Here is a 23839-nt window from a genome sequence, read left to right as displayed (position 1 = left end):
CTGCACATTCCTCCTCCCCAGATGTGTTTATTTAGATGTGCATATCGTCATTCAATGATGAACTTCAGCATTGTGTTGCAAAGTTGTATTGGCCAGCCAGACCTAAGCAGATATGGTGAGTTGCATGTAGGGTCTGATACCAGTTTAACAGTGAGACAAGTGAAAAGCTTTGAAGGGCTTTGTCCTGAAGTGCAATGACAGTTAACTGTAATGAAAGAGGAGCTGATGGTGGTTCTTTAACATACAATATAGACAACAATTATTCCCAGGCAGTGGTATACCACAGCAAAGTCTATTGCTTGGGCCTTGTGAAGAAATCAAAACTAAGTTGGCTCGTGCTCGCACTTGGGTGAAGCCACAGAGTCTTGGAGGGACAGTCCCCCAAAAGGACCATGATGCCTTCAACTTTTTGTGCCATGAGGATCTTTGCAATTCTAGCATTTTCTCCAGAAAAGTTGTTTTTTTTTCCCCCTATGTACTGCATCACACTATGTACTTAGCTACCTAAACTTCAACAAGATACAGTTGGAGAGCAATAGGAACACAAAATGTCCCAAGGCCCATTTCTTCTAACCTGTAATTAAACACAGTTCCTTCCTTTTACTTTTTTGCCCCATCTGCAGTTTAATCCATTTGAAAGGTTTGCTGAGGTTTCTAAAAGATATGCTAAGATGCTTCAGATTGCTTGTTTTATTTCTTTCTTTGTGCATATATTTACAGTCATAGAACCACCATGTGCTTACCCCTCTTGTGTGCTTTTGTGTGTTTTGTTTGGATTTTCCATGACTGTGCTATTTTCTTCCCAATGAAATAATGACTGATTTGTAAGATATATTGTAAAAGTGAAATTATTTTAAATTTTCACTGTCACAGGATATATGTTTTGCACATGTTTTGCTCCCACTTGTGCATTGTAAATGTATTTGTGTTACTCTAGCTGCAACCAACTGTTAAATCCTCCCTTGTTAAAACAAGTAGCTCTGGTGAATGGCTATATGCCAATTAGTGAGCTGCAAAGGATGCAAGATTGTAATGCCCAATGTCGTATACCAGCCATGAAAGACCTGCACCATTGCAACATGTCCTTGTTGCAGCTGCTGTGGGCTGTGCTTTCAGAGGTGGTACTTACTGCACTTCGTGCAGACCTGTGTGGTGATACACTGGCATAAATGCCAGCTTGGCTCACTGACCAAGCAGTGGGCATTTAGGTTCCAGAGTCATCCTGTTCTGTTCTTCAAGTGAGTTGAGAATGTTGGCAAGCAATAACCAGAGCAGAAATGCCAACCAGCAAGATGCCCTTGTTGTTTGTATTGCTGGCTCACATGATGTATCCACTGCAGATACCTCAAATGCTGCAGTGTCTTTTATGGCAAGAGCTGTGTTCTGTGAGAATTCCTGGACATTCCATTCTACCTTTGATATGCAGTGATGCAAATGGCTCATGCATATGAAGCTGCTGCTGTACCAATATCCACTTTGAGAGGGAGACCAGCTTCCTCCTGACTTGGGGTGAGTGGGGAGTACAGTGCAATACTTTGAGTCTGTGCCCCATACTGGATGGCTTGTCATAGAAACGTAGAAAATCAGAGCAGGAGTGGGCCATTTGGCCCTTCAATTCCGCTGCACCATTCAATATTATCATGGCTGATCAATGAACTTAGCACCTGTTCCTGCTTTCTCCCCATATCCTTTGATTCCTTTAGCCATAAGAACTGTATCTAAATCCTCCTTGAAAACATTCAGTGTTTTGACATCAACCACTTACTGTGACAGAGAATTCCACAGACTCACCACTGTCTGGATGAAGACATTTCTTCTCATCTCAGCTCTAAATGGTCTACCCTGTATCCTTAGACTGTGACCCCTGTTTCAGGATTTCCCAGTCATCAGGAATATCATCCACCTGCCTTGTCCCTGTGTAGACCTGTTAGAATTTTATAGATTTCTACTAGATCCCCATTATTCTTCTAAACTCCAGTGAAACTGCTCCTAACTGATGCAGTCTCTATTCACGCATGAGCTCTGCCATCCCAGGAGTCAGTCTGATAAACCTTCGCTGCACTCCTTTCCAAACCAGAACATCCTTCCTCAGATAAGGAGACCCAAACTGCCCACAATACTCCAGGTGTGGTCTCACCAAGACCTTGTACAATTGCAGCAAGACAAGATTGATTGACAGGTTGATTAGAAAATAGGCTTCAAAAAAATTGTGTTCATTAACACGTGTTAGGTTTCATTAAGAGTTCAGTCATTCCATGCAGTGAGTGTACACTGCTCCATTGAAGTTCCAAGTTGTTTGGTTAAGCACAGAGACCACTGAAGAAACTAAGCAGGTCAGGCAGCTTCTGCAGAGAGCAAAACAAAGTTAATGTTTTGAGTTGTATAGTTTGCAGAAGAGTCATGACTAAAAGCATCAATTCTGTTTCTCTCCCCACACATACCGTCAGAACTGCTGAATTTCTCTAGCATTCACTTTTTATTTCCGATTTCCAGCATCCACAAGATTTTACCTTTATTGTTTGGTTGAGACCTTGAAGGAACATGTCAGCTTATGCTTTTCATACTTTTTTATTACCAAGAAAGTTGCCATCTTACAATACACATTTGGATGCTGGATGTTTGAGGTTTTATTACCAATTTGTCCATAACTGATATTTTAAAACAAAATCCACTTTCCTTTCATTTTTACGTAGCCTGAGTCTCATGACTGTTCAATATGTTGATCTAATGTGATCCAGCGTAATGCCCTATTGGCAGCAGTTATCATGTTCATTTGGTACAGAGCTATTTTTGCAACTACTTTATTCAGCTGGCATTTTATTAATTCTGTCCACTCTGCTCACTAGTTATACCTTCCCAGCCCTTTATAATTTCTCTTCCAGTAACTCTGATACTGCAGCATGCTTTTAACTGTTTGCCACGGATTGCATCATTATCTTCTTAGAGGGACAATTGAGAGCAGGGTGCTCTCAGCAAAAGCTGTTTGTCAGCCTAGTCACCATGACCATTCTGCAAATTTGCGCAAACATCGCAGCCTGCTTGTTCCATTCTTGTTTGCACCTATTTTCTTTTATTCTGTTGACTGAGCTGATTTTGTGTCTTTGGTGCTGCGTGCACAAAATGGTGAATAGAGAATCAACTTGAGATAGGAGAAGTTTGGTTCAATATGAATGTTGGATTTTTGTCAGCTGCCACTGGGGTTTCTCATTTTACTCATGATCTGGTATGCCTTCTTAGTTGGTGCAGGTTTCTCTGTCAATTCGAGATAAAATGAATTTCTGTTTGCTGTTAGACTGCTGATACTGTATTTTACTATACTGAGCAGCCTACCTGATAGCCAGCAAGGCTTGCCAACAGAGGGAGCAAGAGAACATGCTGTATTCACGAATACAGGTCTGCTAAATGAGGCAATTCTGGTACTGGAACTCACACAGCTGCCCTGAATTGAAACAGGCAACTGAGACATACCAGAGCTCCCAAAATGTCTAGGCAATTTCAGGTCAAATTCTGTCTCCAGCTGAGTTCATGGCAGGTCAGTCTAAGGTCTGTGGCACGCTATGAAACAGAATAGCAGTAATTTATAGATTTTGTTTCTGCAAAAATGCATGTTCATATTGAAGGAGATGAACTCCACGCTTAATGCAGAAAGCAACGTAGGAACTGATTCTAAGAAGCTGCAGCAGGAAAGGGAACCTGAGGGCCTTGCAATCAACCAAGCTGCGTGCATCCAACGTGCTAAGCTAATTCGGACTAAGCAAGATGGCTCGCAAACCACTGCTTGCAGCCAATCAGCCAAGCTTACAGCCTGCAGCTCACAACCAGTCAGCAAACAAGCAAGCAAATGGATCACCTGCTGCCAGAGGATTAGCTATTTGCAGCTGCTTGTGGCCATTCCACTTCCAGTAGCCATTAACAAAATGGCGGACTTGTAGTCCCTGATTATGGGCACTGCACCAGAGAAGGTTAATTACTGTCATGCAAATAAAGGAGTAATCTTTTACATTATCTCGCAAATTGCATCGTACTCAGTTGATACAAATGTGTTTTGTAACACCAGGCACTAGATACTGGATAGATCTAATCAGCTCAATGCCTCTAATATAATCAAATTTAAATAGAAAAGTATGGTTTCCGTTTTTAGTTTGTGAACTGACAGCTATGCTTCCTTCTATCACTGTAGCTGTGAGTTCTGTGTACGACACCTTCACGTTGACAGAAAGATTGAGCACGTGCTACTGCCTGAAATGTTAGAAGCAAAATGACAAGCCACAAATGCTGGAAATGCACATTGGGTCCATCGGCATCTGAAAGAGAAAGGTTAACCTTTTGAGTGTAACTCTTTGCCAGAGCAGGTTTTTTTGTTTTTGTTTAGTGAATTTTGTACTTTTTAAAAGAGGTGGGAATGATATTGGGAGTTGAGGGTGGTTGTTGGGGAGCTGTTATTGCTATTTTGGGTGCCTCGTGTCATGGCAAGCTCTCCGTAGCCATGTATAGTACAGGGTCATTCGAAAGCCAAGCTTTCTACGCTCTGCTTTAACAGCATATTTCAGCTACTGATTCTGAAAAACACCTCCGATTTGCAGTGAAATGACATTTTTTACCTCTCATACTTGCCATCAAGTCACTATCAAGTTGCTATGGAGTTGCTCACATGAATCACTTGTTCTGAGGAAATGAATTGAATTCAAGTCCCCATTGTAAGGAAACTGAGCATTTCTCTGAACATTTATATCAAGAAATTGCATATCATAGAATCATAGCAGTCTACAGCACCAGAAAAAAACGCCCTGTCGTCCATCAAGCCTGCACCTGTCTAAAACAGCAGGTGTAGCATAGTTTGATGCAGAGTAAAGCCTCTTCTACTCTGCACTGAAAACGTATGTCAGCTTCATGCTGAACTTTCAGTGAGTGCAAGGTATGACATATTTTCGTTGACTATACCAAACCAATCTTTCACTGAGGCTGCCAATTTAATGCAGGATTTGGAGCAATTTAACTCTTTCCACAAGGAAGTGTCTGGAGTTAGCCCCAGATGTTCACTCAACATAGGATCCTTGCAGCCAGCAGACACGGCAGACTTTCACGTCATCAGGATGGGTTCTGGAGGAAGCACTTGCTTATGAGTGGTTAACCTGCCAGCTTAGATTGTGGATTTTTGGAACAAAACCATCTAGTGTATATATGCTGAGCAATGATCTGCATCTACGTATCAACCACTGAAAGCTGGGTAACAGGAACTGAGGCAGCAATGGCACTTACAAAACAAAATTGTCATTTAGGATATAGCTGGATGTCTCGGTTTCAATAATGCATGTAACTAAAGATATGTCATGGTGTGGATTTGCACCCAGTTCTGATGAAGGGTTACATTAGGTTAGATTTTCTTTTTCATTCAGAAGCTGATCGGCCTGCTATGAACTTCCAGCATTTTATGCTTTAATCTGTGCGTGGATGTTCCTTTCATCATATGGTCAAATAGGCAGCAGTTGATTTGAATGGATAACAGGATTTGAGTTTCATAGAGAGCTGTTATAAATCAGGTAGTCACCTCGGCATTAGTCATCCGAATGATGTACATCCTTTGCCACTTGCAAGCCAGTCACATGTTCTGTTCTCTTCTATTAAGTTGCCATTACTCCTTTCACCAGCTCACACTGCTGCTGTGAAATCTGTGATTACAGCACTCTGCTAGTGATTATCGTTGCGCTTTGCATTTTTATGTTGCTTCATCCATTTTGCAAAGTGATCTTATTTATTTCTGTGTGCTATCCATTCCTAGCATGTCATGCACATGGAGTATTCCTTGGGACTTACAGACAACTAAGGCAGAAGTGGTGTGAGCAGCGGAGATCCTCTAAGAAGGCTTGGGGGCCTTGAGTTCTCACCTGCTACCAAAAGGCAGGCTAGAGCAATGTTTGGGACGGGGTCAAGTTTCGATTCTGGCAGCTCCTTCGCTATTGAAAGGTGGCCTAAATAATTCCCTCATCATCTGAAACACAGAAGTGAGTGGAAACATTGGTCTATTCTTAAATTACTAGATTTTGCTTTGTGGGTACCATTTTTGGAGTTTTTCAAACTGCTCAATTAGAAACAGAACTCTAGTCCAGAAATTAGCCAATTACCCCATTGAAGTCAATATCAATCAATAAACTCCCTCCTCTTTAGCATCAGCTATGAAGCCATGATAATGCACACTTACCCGACGTCGGCCAGCCCATCAATCATATTGAGTCTTGCTGACCTGAAGCTAGAAGCTTTTGTTTAGGGTTGCAAGTATTTTTAATCTGCTCATTAAAATTGCCTGCATTTGTCCTGACACTGGGGGCATTAAATTAAAAGTTCTAATTTTCAGTCCAATTTCTGATGAGGTAACCCTGGCCCTTAATCAGAAGTATCAGGGGTTGGCATCCTGGACATCTTAAAGGATCTCTGTCATGTAAGTAAAGGCTACGTTTCATACCATCAAGTTGGCAGTGTGTTCATTATTAAGTAGCCCTATTGATTGAAATATAGAACTTAGGTAGAAACTGGAGAAAGGTATGATGACGGTACCATGGAAATGAAACTCTGTGTGTTATGAATGAACATTGTGGTTAAAAATTGTGAAGCACTTAGAATAATTATGATTTCCTTAACTCCAATCTACAGTGTTCAGCATGATTATTATGGCCACTATTTTGACCAACTGTGTATTCATGACTTTTAGTAAACCCCCAGACTGGTCTAAGCAGGTGGAGTAAGTATCTCTTCTTTATTCCTCTTTTAAATGTTTGTTTTTGGTTAATTTAACTTTTCAAATGTGCTGTGCATGATCTGATGTTTGATGTTGTGTTGAGGTGATCCCAGGGAAAGCAGCGGAGCCTTCCGGTTTATTTTATGAGTGAGGAATTGTTGAAAGAAACAACATTTGGCAAAGTGTGAAGTAAGTGAACCTCACTTGTGGAATAAAATGGATGGCTCACCACTTCTGCCTGGTGTTTCCAGTTTATATAATAGATGTGAGAATAATATGTCCACTTTTTTTTTAGAAAAATGTTTCTAATGGGGCTAGTTAGAAATGCAGCAGCTCAGTTTAATCAGTGCCATCTGTATCATGCAAACTGGGTTCAACCCATTCTGGACATGATTTCTCTCCATCTTGGTCATTGAATCACTTCAGAGTCAAATGTTGCTGCTTCTGTGTCTGAGTCAGAGAATGGAGGGTGCATGATGGACTCCAGGCAGAAATGATCACATCTTTCATCACGCTCCCCCTGCCCCACCACCAACTGCTTTTGTCCCCTCAGAGTAATTCATGGTTCTATTAAAGCAAAAGATCAACTACAAATTAAATTATGTGGGAGGGACAAGTGGTTCTAACTGGCATGCAATAAATACTGCATCACACTGGAGTTCAAATCGCCTCTTGTTCATATTCCTTGTTGCAGAAAAATAATGTCTGCTTTCCTCAGTTTGAATCCTGTAGTCTGACACTGTTGTTGAGCAGGAACTGTTTATATAGTAGTTAACAGTGACCTGTCATGGAGAACAAATCTGACTAAAGTATTACAAACTATTAAGAAAATCTGGTAAAGAGTGAATTGAATTACTTAAAATAAGCCTTAAAATCCCATTAATCCTGAAAATGTGGACATTTGCACTCATGTATTTGAGCAAATTATCACTCAGCCTAGTTCTTCGAACTCTATTCTGAAGCATGATTTATGAACTGGGCTTTCTAAATTACTGTGTGTAACCATTTCTCAACAGTCACACACTGGCAACACGGAGTTGCAGTAACTTTTGCAATGCAAAGTTTCACAAATCCTTTAAGTAGAAATTCGGGGTTTCTTGAAACCTGGACAGCTTTGTTGGCCATTATAGTAACGAGGGATTAATTTTTGAGGACATAGACTATCAGTTTTGATGGAACCATTCTCGGAGATTACAAACGAAACACATTACCCATGTGTGAGAAGCCGTGTGAGTGACCATGCTTCTTTTCCTCCTAACACTCAGTTTGTTTAAAACTGTTAGAGAAATATTTGGTATTTATCTTCAAAATATAGTGACCACTTCTCTCATGACCTGAAAGCAGAAAGTACCACCTGGTTCTGAACTGAACCATGCAGATAAGACCAGTAGCAGATTAGAAAATAAGAGCATAGGCCTTTCAGCCATTTGAGTCTGCTCTACCATTCAGTAGGATTGTGGCTGTGATCATCCAGCTGAGTCCCCTGTTCCCACTTTCTTCCCATTGTCCTTTGATCCCTTTAGTTCTAAGAGCTAAATCTAACTCCTTGTTGAAAACATTAAGTGTTTGGCTTCAACTATGCTCTGTGACAGAGAATTCTCTCTGGGTGAAGACATTTCTCCTCATCTCAGTCCTAATTGGCCGACCCCATTTCCTTACACTGTGACCCGTGGTGGTGGACTCCATGGTCATCAGGAACATCCTTCCTGTATTTACCCTGTCTACTCCTGTTAGAATGTTATAGACTTTCCCTTCATTTTTCCAAATTTTAGTGAATATAGTCCTAACTGATTCAATCTCTCTTCATACGTTACTCCTGCCATCCCTGAAATCAGTCTGGTAAACCTTTGCTGCATGCCCTCAGAACATCCTTCCTATATCTGCCCTGTCTGATTCTGTTAGAATTTTACAGGTTTCTATGAGATTCCCCCTCATTCTTCTAAACTCCAGTGAATATAGACTTAACTGATCCAGTCTCCTCTTAAAACATCAGCCCTGCCATCCCAGAAATCTGTCTGGTAAACCTTCGCTGCACTTCCTCCATCACCAGAACATCTTCTCTCAGATAAGGAGACCAAAACTTCCCACAGTACTCCAAGTGAGGTCTCACCAAGGCCCTGTACAATTGCAGCAAGACATCCCTGCTCCTGAACTCGAATCCTCTCACTATGAAGGCCAACAGACCATTTCCCTGCTGTATCTCCAATGCTTACTGGTCTACAAGGGCCATCAGGTCTAACTACACCTGTCCTTTGCCCAATCAGATAATAATCTGCCTTTCAGGTCTTGCTCGCAAAGTGGATAACTTCACATTCATCCACATTATACTGCATCTGCCATGTATTTGCCCAACTGCTTAATTTGTCCAAATCACACTGAAGCATCTCTACATCTTACTTAGTTCACTCCCCCACACAGCAGTACCCTATTAGTCTCTGACTGAACAGAAGAACTAGGAGCAGGAGTAGGCCATCTGGCCCCTCAAGCCTGCCCTGCCATTTAATAAGATCATGGCTGATCTTTTTGAGACTCAGCTTCACTTATCCGCCCACACACCATAACCTTTAATTCCTTTACTGTTCAAAAATTTATCTAGCCTTGCCTTAAAAACATTCAGCGAGGTAGCTTCAACCGCTTCACTGGACAGGGAATTTCACAGATTCACAACCCTTTGGGTGAAGAAGTTCCTCCTGACCTCGGTCCTACATCTGCTTCCCTTTATTTTGAGGTGATGCCCCCTAGTTCTAGTTTCCTTGCCTCCACCTTATCTATTTCCTTCATAATCTTATATGTTTCTATAAGATCTCCCCTCATTCTTCTGAATTCCAATGAGTATAATCCCAGTCTACTCAATCTCTCCTCATAATCCAACCCTCTCAGCTCTGAAATCAACTGAGTGAATCTTCTCTGCACCCCCTCCAGTGCTAGTATATCTCTTCTCAAGTAAGGAGACCAAAACTGCACACAGTACTCCAGGTGTGGCCTCACCAACTGCGGCATAGCCCCCCTGTTTTTAAACTCTATCCCTCTAGCAATGGCAGACAAAATTCCATTTGCCTTTTTAATTACCTGCTGCTCCTGCAATCCTACTTTTAGCGATTCATGCACAAGGACACCCAAGTCCCTCTGCACAGCAGCGTGCTGCAATTTTTTACCATTTAAAACATAGTCCATTTTGCCGTTATTCCTACCAAGATGGATGAACTCACACTTATCAACATTGTACTCCTCTCGACTGCCTTTCGATAAATGATCTGTTTGTTCTTTCTTGGTTTTCTGTCTGCCAACTATTCTCTATCCATGTCAGTACACTACCCTCTATCCCATATGCTTTAATTTTGCTTCAGTTTTTCTATGATGGACCTTACCAAATGCCTTCTGAAAATTCAAGTAAACCACATAATTGATTTCCCCCTTATCAACTCTACCAGTTACATCCTCAAAACAAAATTCCAGTAGATTTGTCAACATGATTTCCCTTTTGTAAATTCATGCTCACTCTTGTCCAATCTTGTCACTATTTTCCAGGTGCTGTGCTAATAAACCTTCTAAAAGGAACTCTGGTATTTTCTTTACTACTCCCGAGATTCTCACACTGAATTAGTTGATCTTAGCCAGACTGATGGGGCACTATGGATGCCTTGACTTGGAAGGGGGTAAAAAATTGACCAATGTTCCCATCCCTGAACAATATTTGGCGATCTCTGCTGGAATATGTATGCGTTTGTATTAACATGGGCATGTCCCTTGTCATGCCAACTTATGGTAAAATAGTCTGAAGATGTATCTCATCTAGTTTATTTATGAAGAATAGCCATTCACACTGGAGAGCAATCAGAATTTTTGGAGACTACCCCAGAACTGGTAGAGAGCAAGCAGAGAAGGATATCAAAATAATGTGCCTTAAGCTTCTTAGGATGCTGCAGTTCCTGCTGGAGTAGGACAGGGAGTAGTTACTGCCATTAGAGATCATGATGTCCAGTGACAGTGTCAAGACTTTGAATTTGTTTTAATTGTCTATTCATTTGGAAATGGTGTTAACTTCTACATTGTAGTCAGCAGACCTCTTCCTGCCCTTGGCCTCAGCTGTAGTTTGATTAAAATCTGCTGAAAAACTCCAGACATGAAGGACAGTGCTTTAGAAGATGTCCGTTGCATATTTTCATGCTTCATTGTAGTACTGTTCATTTTATTTTCAAATTCGTTTCAAAGTACTTCTTTAATAGAACCCAACCTAAAACAGCAAAGATCTGGTTGATGACTGGTATGGCTGATATTCTCAGTGTTTCCGTTAGTAAAGGAATTTATACTGTAAGAGGGCATGTGGCCAGCCTCAAAGCTTAAATAAAAACACATATTTGGCAAGTCAGGCAGTTAACAATCAGTCTTCATGTAACTAATACTTCTCCATGGCAGTGCCTCCACCAATCAGAGTCCATCTGCCAACCAATTAGCACTCTCCTCACATCCAGTATCAATGTTGTTTTCCCTTCACATTAGTATTTCTTGTGAATTGTCCTGAAGAGTACAGAGTGCTTTAACAAAACATGTCTTTTTACAGCAATATTGAAAAACACTATTCCTTAATTGTTCTTTTACTTGAAGGAAACGTGCTATCCACTTTTCTTTTCAATTTGCTGATACTATCTGGGTTTGCTATCTCACTGGGCAGTCTGATCCATGCATTCATTATCCTTTGTGAATAAACATGGTTTTGTTTCTTCATTCACAGGTACACATTTACCGGCATTTATACATTTGAATCTCTTGTAAAAATGATTGCAAGAGGATTCTGCATAGATAGCTTTACATTTCTACGTGATCCATGGAATTGGTTGGATTTCAGTGTAATAATGATGGCGTAAGTAATTTTTCATCTCTAGATTATATAGTTTATGATTCAGAGCATATTTATAATTGAATGACAGACACAAAAGTAAAATTTTGATGTTTGAACCTGCATGAAATGTTGTCATCTTCATTTAACATTCAATAAAGATAATTTATTCAAATTTATAATAAACCAATTGCTTTCAGTAACATTACCAAACCTCCAAATGTTTAAGTCAGTGTAAGTTTCAAAGTTTGCTGTACCTCCAGTTTAAGGATTGGAGCTGATGATGAGTTGACTGATACAAAGTTTGCTGAAATGGCAGTTCCGATGCCTGCAAGATTTCAGATCAGACTTGTACTAGCACTGATGCTAGCTCTATGTTATATGGATCTAATTTTACCCAGCAGGATTTCTATTGCATTGATTGCGACTTGGAGGCCTAGAGGAGATCATGAAGATGTAAAGGTTACAATGTTTAATGCAAATAATGAAAGGTGTTTAGCAACCTGACCTGTTTAACCAACAAGGTGTGGTGATGCTGACATTAATACAGGCATTTGCCAATCCATGATTTCAACAAGAAACATGTAATATAATTTGTTGTTATTTATCTCTTGATGTTTCTGTTCCTTTTTAGTTGTATTCGTCTGGCTCAGCAAATTGATGTACTTGAATCACTTTTATTCAGATTGCTAAATACCTTTCAAAACAGAAAATGAATTGTTGACACGCCTTGTTCAAGCATCTGACATTGCACAGATAATTGTCTAAGCAGTGCTTAAGTGAAAAGAATGACCACAATTATTAACCCTTTGAGTGCTAATCTGGAATATTGCACCATGCAGCATCTTTAACATGTCCTTTCTCCACAAGGATGATACTCTAGTTCACAAAGAAAAGCTCACTTAGAACACAGCCAGTGTTTATCAGGGAGCAAGTAGCAGAATAATTGAAAGTGTGACATCTCTTTTGAGGCAATGTCAAGTTGTTGCATCATCTTGCATTGCATAGGCTTTGTTTAGTTCAAGAACTGTCCAGTTTCTGACTCCTGACTCATCTGTCAGCCTCTTGATACTGCTGTCAGAAAGGGCACTGTGCTGACGAACAGGCAAATACATCACTGGAGAATCTTATCAGTGGGTGTAAACCCGCAGGTAGCACGTCACAGTCTTACAGATGTAGCAACTAGCAAATGCAGGTGAGGTGCCAAAAACAGCAGACTGAATGGAAAAACGTGACAAAGTTTGGCTGATGGTTTGAAGTGCAAACATCAACACTGCTTTTTGGGGTCACTCAATCTTATTTGTAAAGAATATTTTGAAACTTTCAACTCCTTTCTGTGCTAGAGAATATTAAAATAGTATTGAGAAAAAACAAATTTAACATAAAATGGAACTGCAACGTATCTTGTTGTAGCATGTTACAACAGACTGGCATACTATATGACAACAGCAAATTAGTTTGCAAGAAATGATTTGACATTGTAGCCAAGTTAAGTGGTTGGAAGAGATGATTGGAGGACAGATGTATGGAACAGGGAAAAGCCCGGCTTTTCTGGAGCTTAGAGGGATACCTCTGCTCCACTTGGTCCACAAGGAGACCAAAAATAAATACAGTCTGGCTCCTGATTGCAATCGTGGAAGTTGTTGTATATATAATGTTACATTGACAGTGCCCACTCTACTGATATCACAGTGGCTGTGAGTTGAGACAAGGAATTCTATTCCAGCTCTTGGAAGGAGCAGATGTATTTGTATCAGCTCCCCTGGGTCCAGGTAATTATATCTAACCAAATATTGTTGTGCCTATTGCTATCCTGCATGAGCCAACTCTTGTTATCTGAGAGTTGTGCCTCTTCTGTAAGCATTCTATGTTTTTGTATCCTCTACTACTAATCACTAGCTCAAGACAAAACAAACTAAAAGGATCGGTGGTAGTGAATTATTTACAACAACCCTTACTCAGAAGCACATACTAATCAGAGGTGGCAGATACCACACAGTGCAGGAGCTACCATATCTGACCCCATCACGATGCAAAGAAATTCTAAAAATCCAGAGAAAAGATTAAAATTTCAAGCATGCGAATTTATCACATTAAGAGCATTGCCACTCTTAAGAGTAAGTTAGCAACTGAAACACAATTACCTACATAGAAAGACACGTAGGGAAGCAACAAAAAGGCCAATCCTCCACTTGAAAAGCAAAATTCCATTCAGAGATTGGTAAGAAGTGCTGGGGCAAGGTATAGACAAAGAAAAGAAAGGAAATCCAACCTCACTTACAAAATACAGAGGTCTTCACAAAGATGACTCTGTAAGGAGCGAGGAACGCTCTAAGAGGTAAAGTTAGAGACTCCTAAGGGAAGGGGGAACAATTTTATAAAAAATGGTACACAGACTGGAAAGAGAAGGCAAAGGAATGTAAAAGAGAGTTCTCATCACTTGCATCAAGCATTGATGCCTTTGCCATTAAACTTCGTGAGGTGCAGTTTCAAGGAACAGTGAAAGGACCAGAAACTAAATTTAGACTATGGCTACAGAGTCAGGAAGGTCTCAGAATTGATTTAAGCTGAAATCGAGCAAATTGAAGGAAATCTTGTGAAAGAGTCCAGCAGAAGAAGAAAATTAAGAAAAATTAAAGATTTAACATGACTGGTACTAAGCAATAATTAAGTCATAATTTTGGAATGAAGATTTTAAAAGGCTGCAGCTGGAGAACTTCATTTAAAAGTTTGCATAGAGGTAGAAGCTTGGATTCAGACTCTGACAGGCAGGAAGTGGGATGTTTGGCTGCAGAATGCAGGAAAACCCTAGAAGAAATGAGAAGCCACCATTTTGATTAATAAAAAGATGGCAAAACTCAAGAAGCAGTAGCAGGATACAGTATTACAAAAGAGCAGATTTTAAAAAGCTTTAAAGCAAGCAAATTGTGACTGAACAACCAGTAATACAAGTTACAGCTTTATTCAAGAATTTAATACAGTTTTACAGAAGTACAGAGTTAAAAAGACTAGCAAATAAAGGAACTTTTGCAACATTTTTATGGTACAGAGTCTAGCAGGTTCTGCAGTTCAATTCAAAACAGCATTATGAATATAAGCTTAGAGAGCAACAGATTTCAAGCAATTGAAATGATACAGAACATAGATCATTACAGCACAGTACAGGCCCTTTGGCCCTCGATGTTGTGCCGACCTGTCATACCGATCTCAAGCCCATCTAACCTACACTATTCCATGTACGTCCATATGCTCATCCAATGACGACTTAAATGTACCTAAAGTTGGCGAATCTACTACCGTTGCAGGCAAAGCGTTCCATTCCCTTTCTACTCTCTGAGTAAAGAAACTACCTTTGACATCTGTCCGATATCTTTCACCCCTCAATTTAAAGCTATGCCCCCTCGTGCTCGCCGTCACCATCCTAGGAAAAAGGCTCTCCCTATCCACCCTATCTAACCCTCTGATTATTTTATATGTCTCAATTAAGTCACCTCTCAACCTTCTTCTCTCTAATGAAAACAGCCTCAAGTCCCTCAGCCTTTCCTCTAAGACCTTCCCTCCATACCAGGCAACATCCTAGTAAATCTCCTGTGCACCCTTTCCAAAGCTTCCACATCCTTCTTATAATGCGGTGACCAGAACTGTATGCAATACTCCAAGTGCGGCCGCACCATCCTTCCACGCTATCATCCAGGTCATTTATAAAAATGACAAACAGCAGTGGACCCAACACCGACCCTTGCGGTACACCACTAGTACCTGGTCTCCAGGATGAACATTTCCCATCAACTACCACCCTCTGTCTTCTTTCATACAGGTTGAAAATGTCTTTATAGTATTAAGGCTAATCACCACATTGAGAAGAAATGGAACAATTATGAAATACTTCCAAGCAGATTCAAAGTCAGAGAAAGACTAAACAAAATATAAAATTGGATTTCATGGAGGTGACCATTTTTCTGATACAGCATTGCCTCAAAATCAAACACTCTGTACAGAAGAAATGCTACAAAGTCATGGGAAGGGTGGAGGATACACGTGCAAATACTTATAATGTGATAAAGCAAGGTCCTTAAGAAAATTTCTGAAGAAGGGTCCAGACCCGGAACATCAGCTTTCCGGCTTCTCTGATGCTGCTTGGTCTGCCGTGTTCATCCAGCTCTACACCTTGTTATCTCAGATTCTCCAGCATCGGCAGTTCCCGCTATCTCTCCTTAAGTAAAAATACTTAAGGCATTTATAGGGGTAATTAGTACTCTCAATGATTCAGGTTGCATAGAACTTGTTTATGTCAGTGGATATCCAACTCAAATTTAATACCAGTCCTGAAGTCACTATCCTGTCAGACCAGTCAGCATGGCTAAAGAAGCAAAAGCATCAACTACAGCAATGAAACTATGTAGAGCAGGTGGAATAACTGTTAAGAGTATAGGAGTGCCAGAGGCTACAGTACAACACAATATACATGAATTGAAAAGATGTGCATTGTTCTCCGTCAACTGACTTCAGCTTCACTTCTGAACATGTGCACATGGCACAATTTCAACTTACTTAGCAGAGGAGTTTGATGACCTCCTGGAGAGGAATTGATCCAGAAACAAGCTCTTGTTGACTAACTAGGGGAGCTGATGACCTAGTGGCATCATCACTGGATGTTAATCCACAGAGCTAGGTAATGACCTGAGATCCCACCATGGCAGATGATGGAATTTGAATTCAATAAAAATCTGGAATTAAGAATCTAATGATGACTGTGAATCCATTGTCGATTGTTGGGAAAAACCCATCTGCTTCACTAATGTCCTTTTGGGAAGGAAACTGCCATCCTTACCTGGTCTGGCTGACATGTGACTCCAGACCCACAGCAATGTGGTTGACTCTTAACTGCCCTCTGGGCAGTAAATGTTGCCTAGCCTATGTGCCCTTACCTTGTGTGTGAATAAATTTTAAAAAAACTCGTCAAGTGGCAACCAGTAGAAAATTTCTTTGCGATTCCTAGATTCGTGACAGCATCCAAACAGTCGAGAGAATCTCTTGAGATTACTTACAACAGCATGGGAGGAATGTTTCATGTAGCTGAGAAGAAATGATGGCCATCAAGCTGAGAGGTACAACCAAATTTGCCAAGGAGTGAAGAGTGTCCAACAGTCTCTGCTACCACGTGTTAGTGTTGTGTTGAAGGATGACCAGACCAGAAATCCAGCACATTAGCTGAAAGCACATACTTTAAGTGAGAGCACATCAAGATTTTGTATGATCTATGAATGTATGACAAAAGACTAGCCATTCCAGCTTCCCTTTGGGAAGGTGCATCAAAAAGAATATACAATGTCAGGGTAATGGGGGGAGCACTTGTGCATTCCCAAGTGTATCAACAGTAAGTTGTGTGGTGGCCAGAGATTTCAGAAAAGATTGAAGCTCTCGTGTCTTGTTGTGCAATCTGCAATTATAAAAGATTGGCAGTCAGGAAAACACTTACACCATTGCCAAGGGTCGAGCAAAAATAGACACTCAGCAAAACGGGCAGAGAAGCAAATACTGGCAATAAAAATGTGATCTACAAATTGAGGCAGATAAGCTGCAACCTACCTCATCACAATCAGACTGGCATCAACAGATTTAAGGCACTAGTGAAGAAGAGGCAACTGTCTTGTCTAAACATCCAGGATACTGCAAAAAAGAGACTACCTCTTCCAATTTGAAAACAATTGCCTGGCCTACCAATCCAGGATACAACATGAAAGTACTTGTTTCAATAGAGCAGCCAACTTCCATGATGGATGTTCATGAAATTCAAGGTCCCCAAATGATAATATGGGATAACTACATGAGATAACAGGGAAGAGCTCCTCTGCCAAGGGAATTCTGGAGATTAAGGGTATGCCCTCCTGAGAAGGTGATCATCTGCAGAGAACAATGCCCCCTGAAGAGTATCCGAGAGATAAATGATCCACAGATCATGACTGGTGTCAACAGTCCTCAAGCAGCAGGTCTACCATTCTTTCAAGGCTGAAGAGATTCATTTGGACAAAAATGTGCGACATCCTGATCTATTGCAATTGTGAAGCCAGAGGCCTTGGGTGAAGATGACGCAGTGGTAAATGTAGTAGAGTTGTATATATGATTAATGTTATAGGTTAGCTATATTTATATACATGATTAGTGTTATGGGTTAATTATAAGGGACAGCAACTTATAGGGAAATGTTGTACAGGTAATAGTTCTGAGGGGTTAATGTTCATGTTAGATTAGCTTCTCTCATTCTACTGGTAACACAGTCTGAGGGTGGAGATGAAGTGTTCTATTTTAGTTCTTGAAGAGATCAGATATATTTGCACCAGCTCCATAAGATCCAAGTATCTATGCCTGAACAAATGTAGTTGCACTTACTGCTATTATGCAATAAACCTTCTTGTTATATAAAGGGAGGCAATGGCCTAGTGGTATTATTGCTGGACTGTAAATCCAGAGACCTAGGTAATGCTCTGGGGACCTGGGTTTGAATCGGCAGATGGTGGAATTTGAATTCAATAAATATCTGGAATTAAGAATCTAGTGATGACCGTGAATTCATTGTCAGTTGTCAGGAAAAACCCATCTGGTTCACTAATGTCCTTGAGGGAAGGAAACCGCCATCCTTACCAGGTCTAGCCTACAAGTGACTCCAGACCCACAGCAATATGGTTGACTCCTAACTGCCCCCTGAGCAATTAGGGATGGGTAATAAATGCTGCCTGGTCAGTGATACCCTCATCCCATTAATGAATGAATAAAGAAAATACCTATTCCGTAGATACAGAACAGTGATGTATCCTTTACCATCAATTACTAGATAGGCCCAAGATAAAGCAAAAAGAAAGGAGGATTAGGCCAATGAATTATTTCAAACAGCCCTTGAATGGTCATCTGGGAAAGCAGCACGGAAGCCATGGAGAGAGATACTGGGAACTGCAGATGCTGGAGAATCCGAGATAACAAGGTGTAGAGCTGGATGAACACAGCAGTTTTTTTTCTTTTTCTAGGTGGTCATCCAGCTCCACACTTTGTTATCACAGAAGCCATGGAAACTTGATTGTGGAAACCTCAGCTTAAAATTGCAGACAGGTTCTGGTGTGGCACTGATTTTACCCAGTTGCAAATCTAGTACCCATCATGATATTTGGTGGATTAGGAAATGCTTGTTGAAACTTTGGAAGATAACATCATCAGTACAGCAAGGAGCAACTTTTACAACATACTGCCACAGTCCTGAGGAGTTGTCCACAGAGTAAATGAGGAATGAGTTAAAGACACTTTCAAAATGCTGTTTGATGTAAGAATAAGGTGGTTATGTTTTCAGAGCTTCAACTTGTACACAGGCTGTGAGGTAGGCCAAGATTGGGGTTTGAAAACTCCTTGATGCTCAGGAAATGTTGGGTGTTCGCCACAGACTCAGAGTAAAAGTGCCCAAGAGAGAGCTACCTGGGGAGTGATGTCTGGTAATGACATTGTTTTCATTTGAACAACAAAGACGTAGGGAAGCAAAGCACAAAAGGCAAGCAAGAAAGACTGTGTAGTCGCAGCAAAATTAGACAATTCGTTCTTGTCTGTACAATGGAAAGCTATGTAGGATTGCAGTTGGACTTCACAGTCATGTTGGAATACACAACCGGTAACTTGTCACTTGCAAGAAACAGCAGCCTTTGATAAGGAAGAGAAACAGATCGTGTGTAAGAGTGCACTTATGTCTTTAGCAACATTTTTATGAGTTAGTTGCAAGAGCAGAGGAAATCTCCTGCTCCTTTATAATAGAAAGAGTTGGATATACATTCCTGTTCAGTTATTTGTATAGGAATTTGGAGAATGATTTGTTGCCCGCAGTGACCATCCTAGACTAAATATAGGGGAGTCCTGTCCAAACAGCTGATTTGTACCAGTAGTTTTCACGAGACCATTTTATTACTTGCAAGACACTGAGCTACATCACAACTGTTTGCTGCACCCCACCTTCTGAGACTAACAGCAGGACAGAGAGTGAAATGAGCTCGACTTGTGTTTCTCATTGAGACTGGATGAGGTGTTTTGTTGTAATGCACTGCAAAGAGTTTGCACCTTCCAAACCATAAGACACAGGAGCAGAAATTCGGCCATTCAGCCCGTTGAGTCTGCAATGCCCTCCAATCATAGCTGATAAGTTTCTCAAACCCATTCTCCTGCTTTTTCCCCATGACTGTTGATCCTCTTCACAATCCAGAACCTGTCTACCTCCGCTTTAAATGTACTGAATGACCTGGCCTCCACAGCCTTCTGTGGCAGTGAATTCCAAAGATTCACCACTCTCTGCTGAAGAAGTTTCTCCTCATATCTGTTCTAAAGGGCCTTCATGTGACTCTAAAGATGTGTCCTTGGGTCCTAGTCTCTCCTGCTAATGGAAACAGATTTCCAATATCCACATGTCCAGGCCATTCATTATCCTGTAAGTTTCAATTAGATCCCTCCTCATCCTTCTAACTTCCTCCAAGTATAGACCCAGAGTCTTCAAATGTTCATTATATTTTAAACTTTTCATTTGTGGGATTATTCTCGTGAACCTCCTCTGGGCCTGCTGCAGGGCCAGTACATCCTTCATGAGGTATGGAGCCCAAAATTGCTCACACTTCTCGAAATGTGGTCTGACCAGAGCCTTATAAAACATCTGAAGTACATCCCTGCTTTTATATTCGAGTCCTCTCTAAATAAATGTCAATATTGTATTTGCCTTCCTAACTACTGCCTCAACCTGCAAGTTAACCTTAAGAGAATCCTGGACTAGGACTCCTAAAGTCCCTTTGCACTTCAGATTTCTGAATTTTCTCCCCATTTAGAAAATGTCCATGACCTCACACTTTCCCACGTTGTATTCTATCTGCCACTTCTTTGCCCACTCTCCTGACCCGTGTAAGTCCTTCTGCAGCCTCTCCACCTCCTCGATACTGCCTGTCCCTCCATCTATCGTTGTATCATTTGCAAACTGCCCTCAGTTCCTTCATCCAAATCATTAATGTATGAAATGAAAAGGTGTGGTCCCAACACTGACCCTTGTGGACCATCACCAATCACCAACTGCCATCCCGAGAAGGACCCTTTTATCCCCACTCTCTGCTTTCTGTCAGACAGCCGATCTTCAATTCATGCTAGTACCTTGCCTCGAACACCATGGGCCCTTACTTTACTCAGCAGCCTCCTGTGCAACATCTTGTCAAACTCACGGCCACTTCCATCTAGAAGAATAAGGGCAGCAGATACATGGGAATGCTACCCCCTGCAAGTTCCCCTCCAAGCCACTCACCATCCTGACTTGGAAATATACCGCTATTCCTTCAATGTCGCTGAGTCAAAATTCTGGAATTCCCTAATGGCATTAGGGGTCCATCTACAGCACATGGATTACAGTGATCCAAGAAGGCAGTTCACCACCACCTTCTCAAGGCCAACTAGGGATGGGCAATAAATGCTGGCCCAGTCAGTGATGCCCACATCCCATGAGTGAATGAAAAAAAAAGTTCAGCTAGTGAATTGCATCAAGTCACATGATTGGAATGATGAAATATGAGCTACGATTTCTTAGGATTGTGAAAGGGGATTGCTTAAGATAAAGGACATGCAACATAGGCCTTTAAAATAATGTAACTTATATAACGTGTCTCATGAGCATTGGACCAGTGAGGAATAATGCTTGGCTGTAAAATCCAAGACATGTATTAGTGGACAAGGCAATAATTGCATTTTCTTGCTCAGTAGCAGCAGTGGAAGATACTTCTTTCGTCAAGCTTGCTCTTGTATGATCACCATTTTCACGAGTTTCTCCCAGAACCATGATATTGGGTTTGGTTTTGCCAGCATTCTGTTCGAGGGAAATTGTGAAAATGCTTTCTTGTTCTCAGCAGCTGCTGATCCACCTTGGACAGCAATGGTTATGATTCCCCAGATCGATAGTTGGCATAGTGGTGATGTGCTAGTAGTATGCTCAAGCTGGAACAGGAGCAGCATGTACAGAAAGTTGACCAGGTTTTGGATTAGTACAAAGTCTAAGTCTCTGAACTCATTCACGAATTGAAGATTGATAACGGCCAGTGTTTTGAAATTGAGTGTCTTGACAGGAGCTGCTTGATGTTTACGCAACACTTTTGGGCGAATGGTACGAGCTTTGGCTGTAAAAAGAAAACATTTGTGATCAACAACGAGAAATGTCAAGACATTGGAGTATTGTGGACAGTTTTGGTCACCTCACTTGAGGAAGGATGTAATTGAATTGGAGACAATTTAGAGAAGGTTCGTTAAGTTGATTCCAGAGCTAAGGTTTTCTTTTATAAAGAGAGGTTGAACAGTTTAGACCTATACTTTCTGGAGTTTAGAAGATTGAGAGGAGATCTAATGGAAGCATATAAGATGCTAAAGGGGATTGACAAAGTAGATTTAATGAGGATGTTTCATCATGGAGGACAGTCTAGAACGCGAGGTAATAGTTTTAGGATAAGGTATAGTAGATTTAAACTAGAAATGAGGAGAAATTACTTCTCTCAAAGTGTTGTGAATTTTTGGAATTCCCTACTCCAGAGTGCAGTGGATGCTGGGACAGTGAGGTAAATCTTAAGGAGGAGATAAACAGATTTTTAATTAATAGGTGGGTTCGAGGGTTATGGTGAGCGGGCAGGAAAGTGGCATTGAGGCTGAGATGAGATCAACCACGACTGTATGAAATGGTGGAATGGGCTCGAGGGGCTGAATGACCTACTTGTGCTCCTGGCTGCATTTTCAGCAGTTGGCATAATTACACAAGCCTTGGAAACTGTCAGAGATCCCAATGAAAATCTAATTTACCCAAACTCGAGATGTAACAACGCCAGAAACTAAAATCGACTTGATCACTGTGTGCAAAGACCTGATTTAACTTGACGAGAATAGGGTTTAACTTTCCTGCTTCCTAGATGCTGTCTGACCTGCTGTGCTTTTCCAGCTCCATATTTATTGACTCTGGCTTCCAGCATCTGCATTCCTTACTGTCACCTAATTGACCGAGTTAAAATCTGGCTTGAATGTTGAAATCAAATGTTGGCTTTTAGGCCTTTGGTAGTTGAATCCTAAATGCGAAAATGTATGATCAAGGATATCTTCTGTCATCCTCTTAGCTGGACTTAAAAGCAATTAACCAATGTGGTATAGACAGGAGGCTGATATTGAGTTTGTTGTATAGAACAGTTGAGTCTATAGGGACAGGCTGAATGAATTTACTGCATTTGGTAAGGAACTACAAACTGCAAATAAGGACAATGTACTCAATTTCATATGTCTTATTGCGGGAAAGAACTTTAAATGTCCTACATAATGGGCATTTGATGGCTAAAATGAAAATCTGTCATTGCAATGGCTCATGGAAATTGATGATGGTTCCCAAGATGGGTAGCAGTGGTTGAAATGTCCACTGGAGTCTTCCAAGGGCTGATGTTGGAACTTGAGCTTTTATCAATCTGATGAATTAATTGTAAGTAGAATATATATGTTTGTCGATCAGACTAAAATGTGGGAAGGCAATGAGCCCTTCATGAGAAAGACATTTACAGCGATATTGAGGATAGAAATAAATGTCATTGAATACGGTGAAGTTCACTGATAATTCCCATTTGTATTTAAAAGTAATAAGGCTATTTTTATCATCAAGAGAATAGTATTAAAAATCGGAAGGAAAACTTGTACTTGATATTTGAAACAACCACTGACATCATTGTCATGTTGTGTGCTAGCAATTTGGACAGTCTGTGGATAAGCACATACCCACTGTGTAGGGCATTGAGACCACATTCAATATATTGCATTCAGTTTTGGTCTCTTTTACTATATTGCCAGATATGATGTTCCTTTGTCTGCTATGTAAAGCATATGTCTGTTATTGCTGCAGGTAATTTCTTGCCCCGTGCAGATAAAAATACACACGGAAATTGGAAATGGTACAAGGATGAAGAACAAAGATGATACAAGGACTTACATTGTGTTCCTGAGCCTGGATTCATTCTCAATCCAGGGGAAAGAAGGAAGATATTAGTTAACTCCTTAGAATCATGGATACTAGTAATCTTTATCCAAGTTTAGGCAAGTTTTTTGAGCTGAAAAACTCAGAAGTACTATTGATATGCAAGCTTTGAGACTGTGACAGCAAGAAAATGACTGCTCCTGTCTGGGTCCAAAGCGTTACTCATATTACGGACTGCAAGGATATTGCTCAAAAGGGATCTAGGAGTTCTGGTTAAAGACTA

The 23839-nt window shown here is 40.7% G+C and overlaps 1 protein-coding gene across 10 annotated transcripts in view; it reads left to right on the top strand.

Moving 5' to 3' along the window:
• LOC125448188 (sodium channel protein type 8 subunit alpha-like) overlaps nucleotides 1-23839 on the top strand; it is a 326376-nt gene that overhangs the window by 150700 nt on the left and 151837 nt on the right. For 9 of the 10 annotated variants that reach the window (XM_059643402.1, XM_059643399.1, XM_059643398.1 and 6 more), the window contains 2 exons: nucleotides 6648-6736; nucleotides 11466-11594. In XM_059643402.1, coding sequence (XP_059499385.1) covers nucleotides 6648-6736; nucleotides 11466-11594 — 218 coding nt within the window. The remainder of the gene's footprint in view (nucleotides 1-6647; nucleotides 6737-11465; nucleotides 11595-23839) is intronic. The other variant, XM_059643405.1, reaches the window with a different exon arrangement.

This window comes from Stegostoma tigrinum, chromosome X (genome assembly GCF_030684315.1).
Source record: "Stegostoma tigrinum isolate sSteTig4 chromosome X, sSteTig4.hap1, whole genome shotgun sequence".
In the NCBI taxonomy this organism is placed as follows: Eukaryota; Metazoa; Chordata; class Chondrichthyes; order Orectolobiformes; family Stegostomatidae; genus Stegostoma; species Stegostoma tigrinum.
The sequence above is the reverse complement of the archived record's forward strand: the minus strand, read 5'-3'. Positions and strand labels throughout refer to the sequence as shown.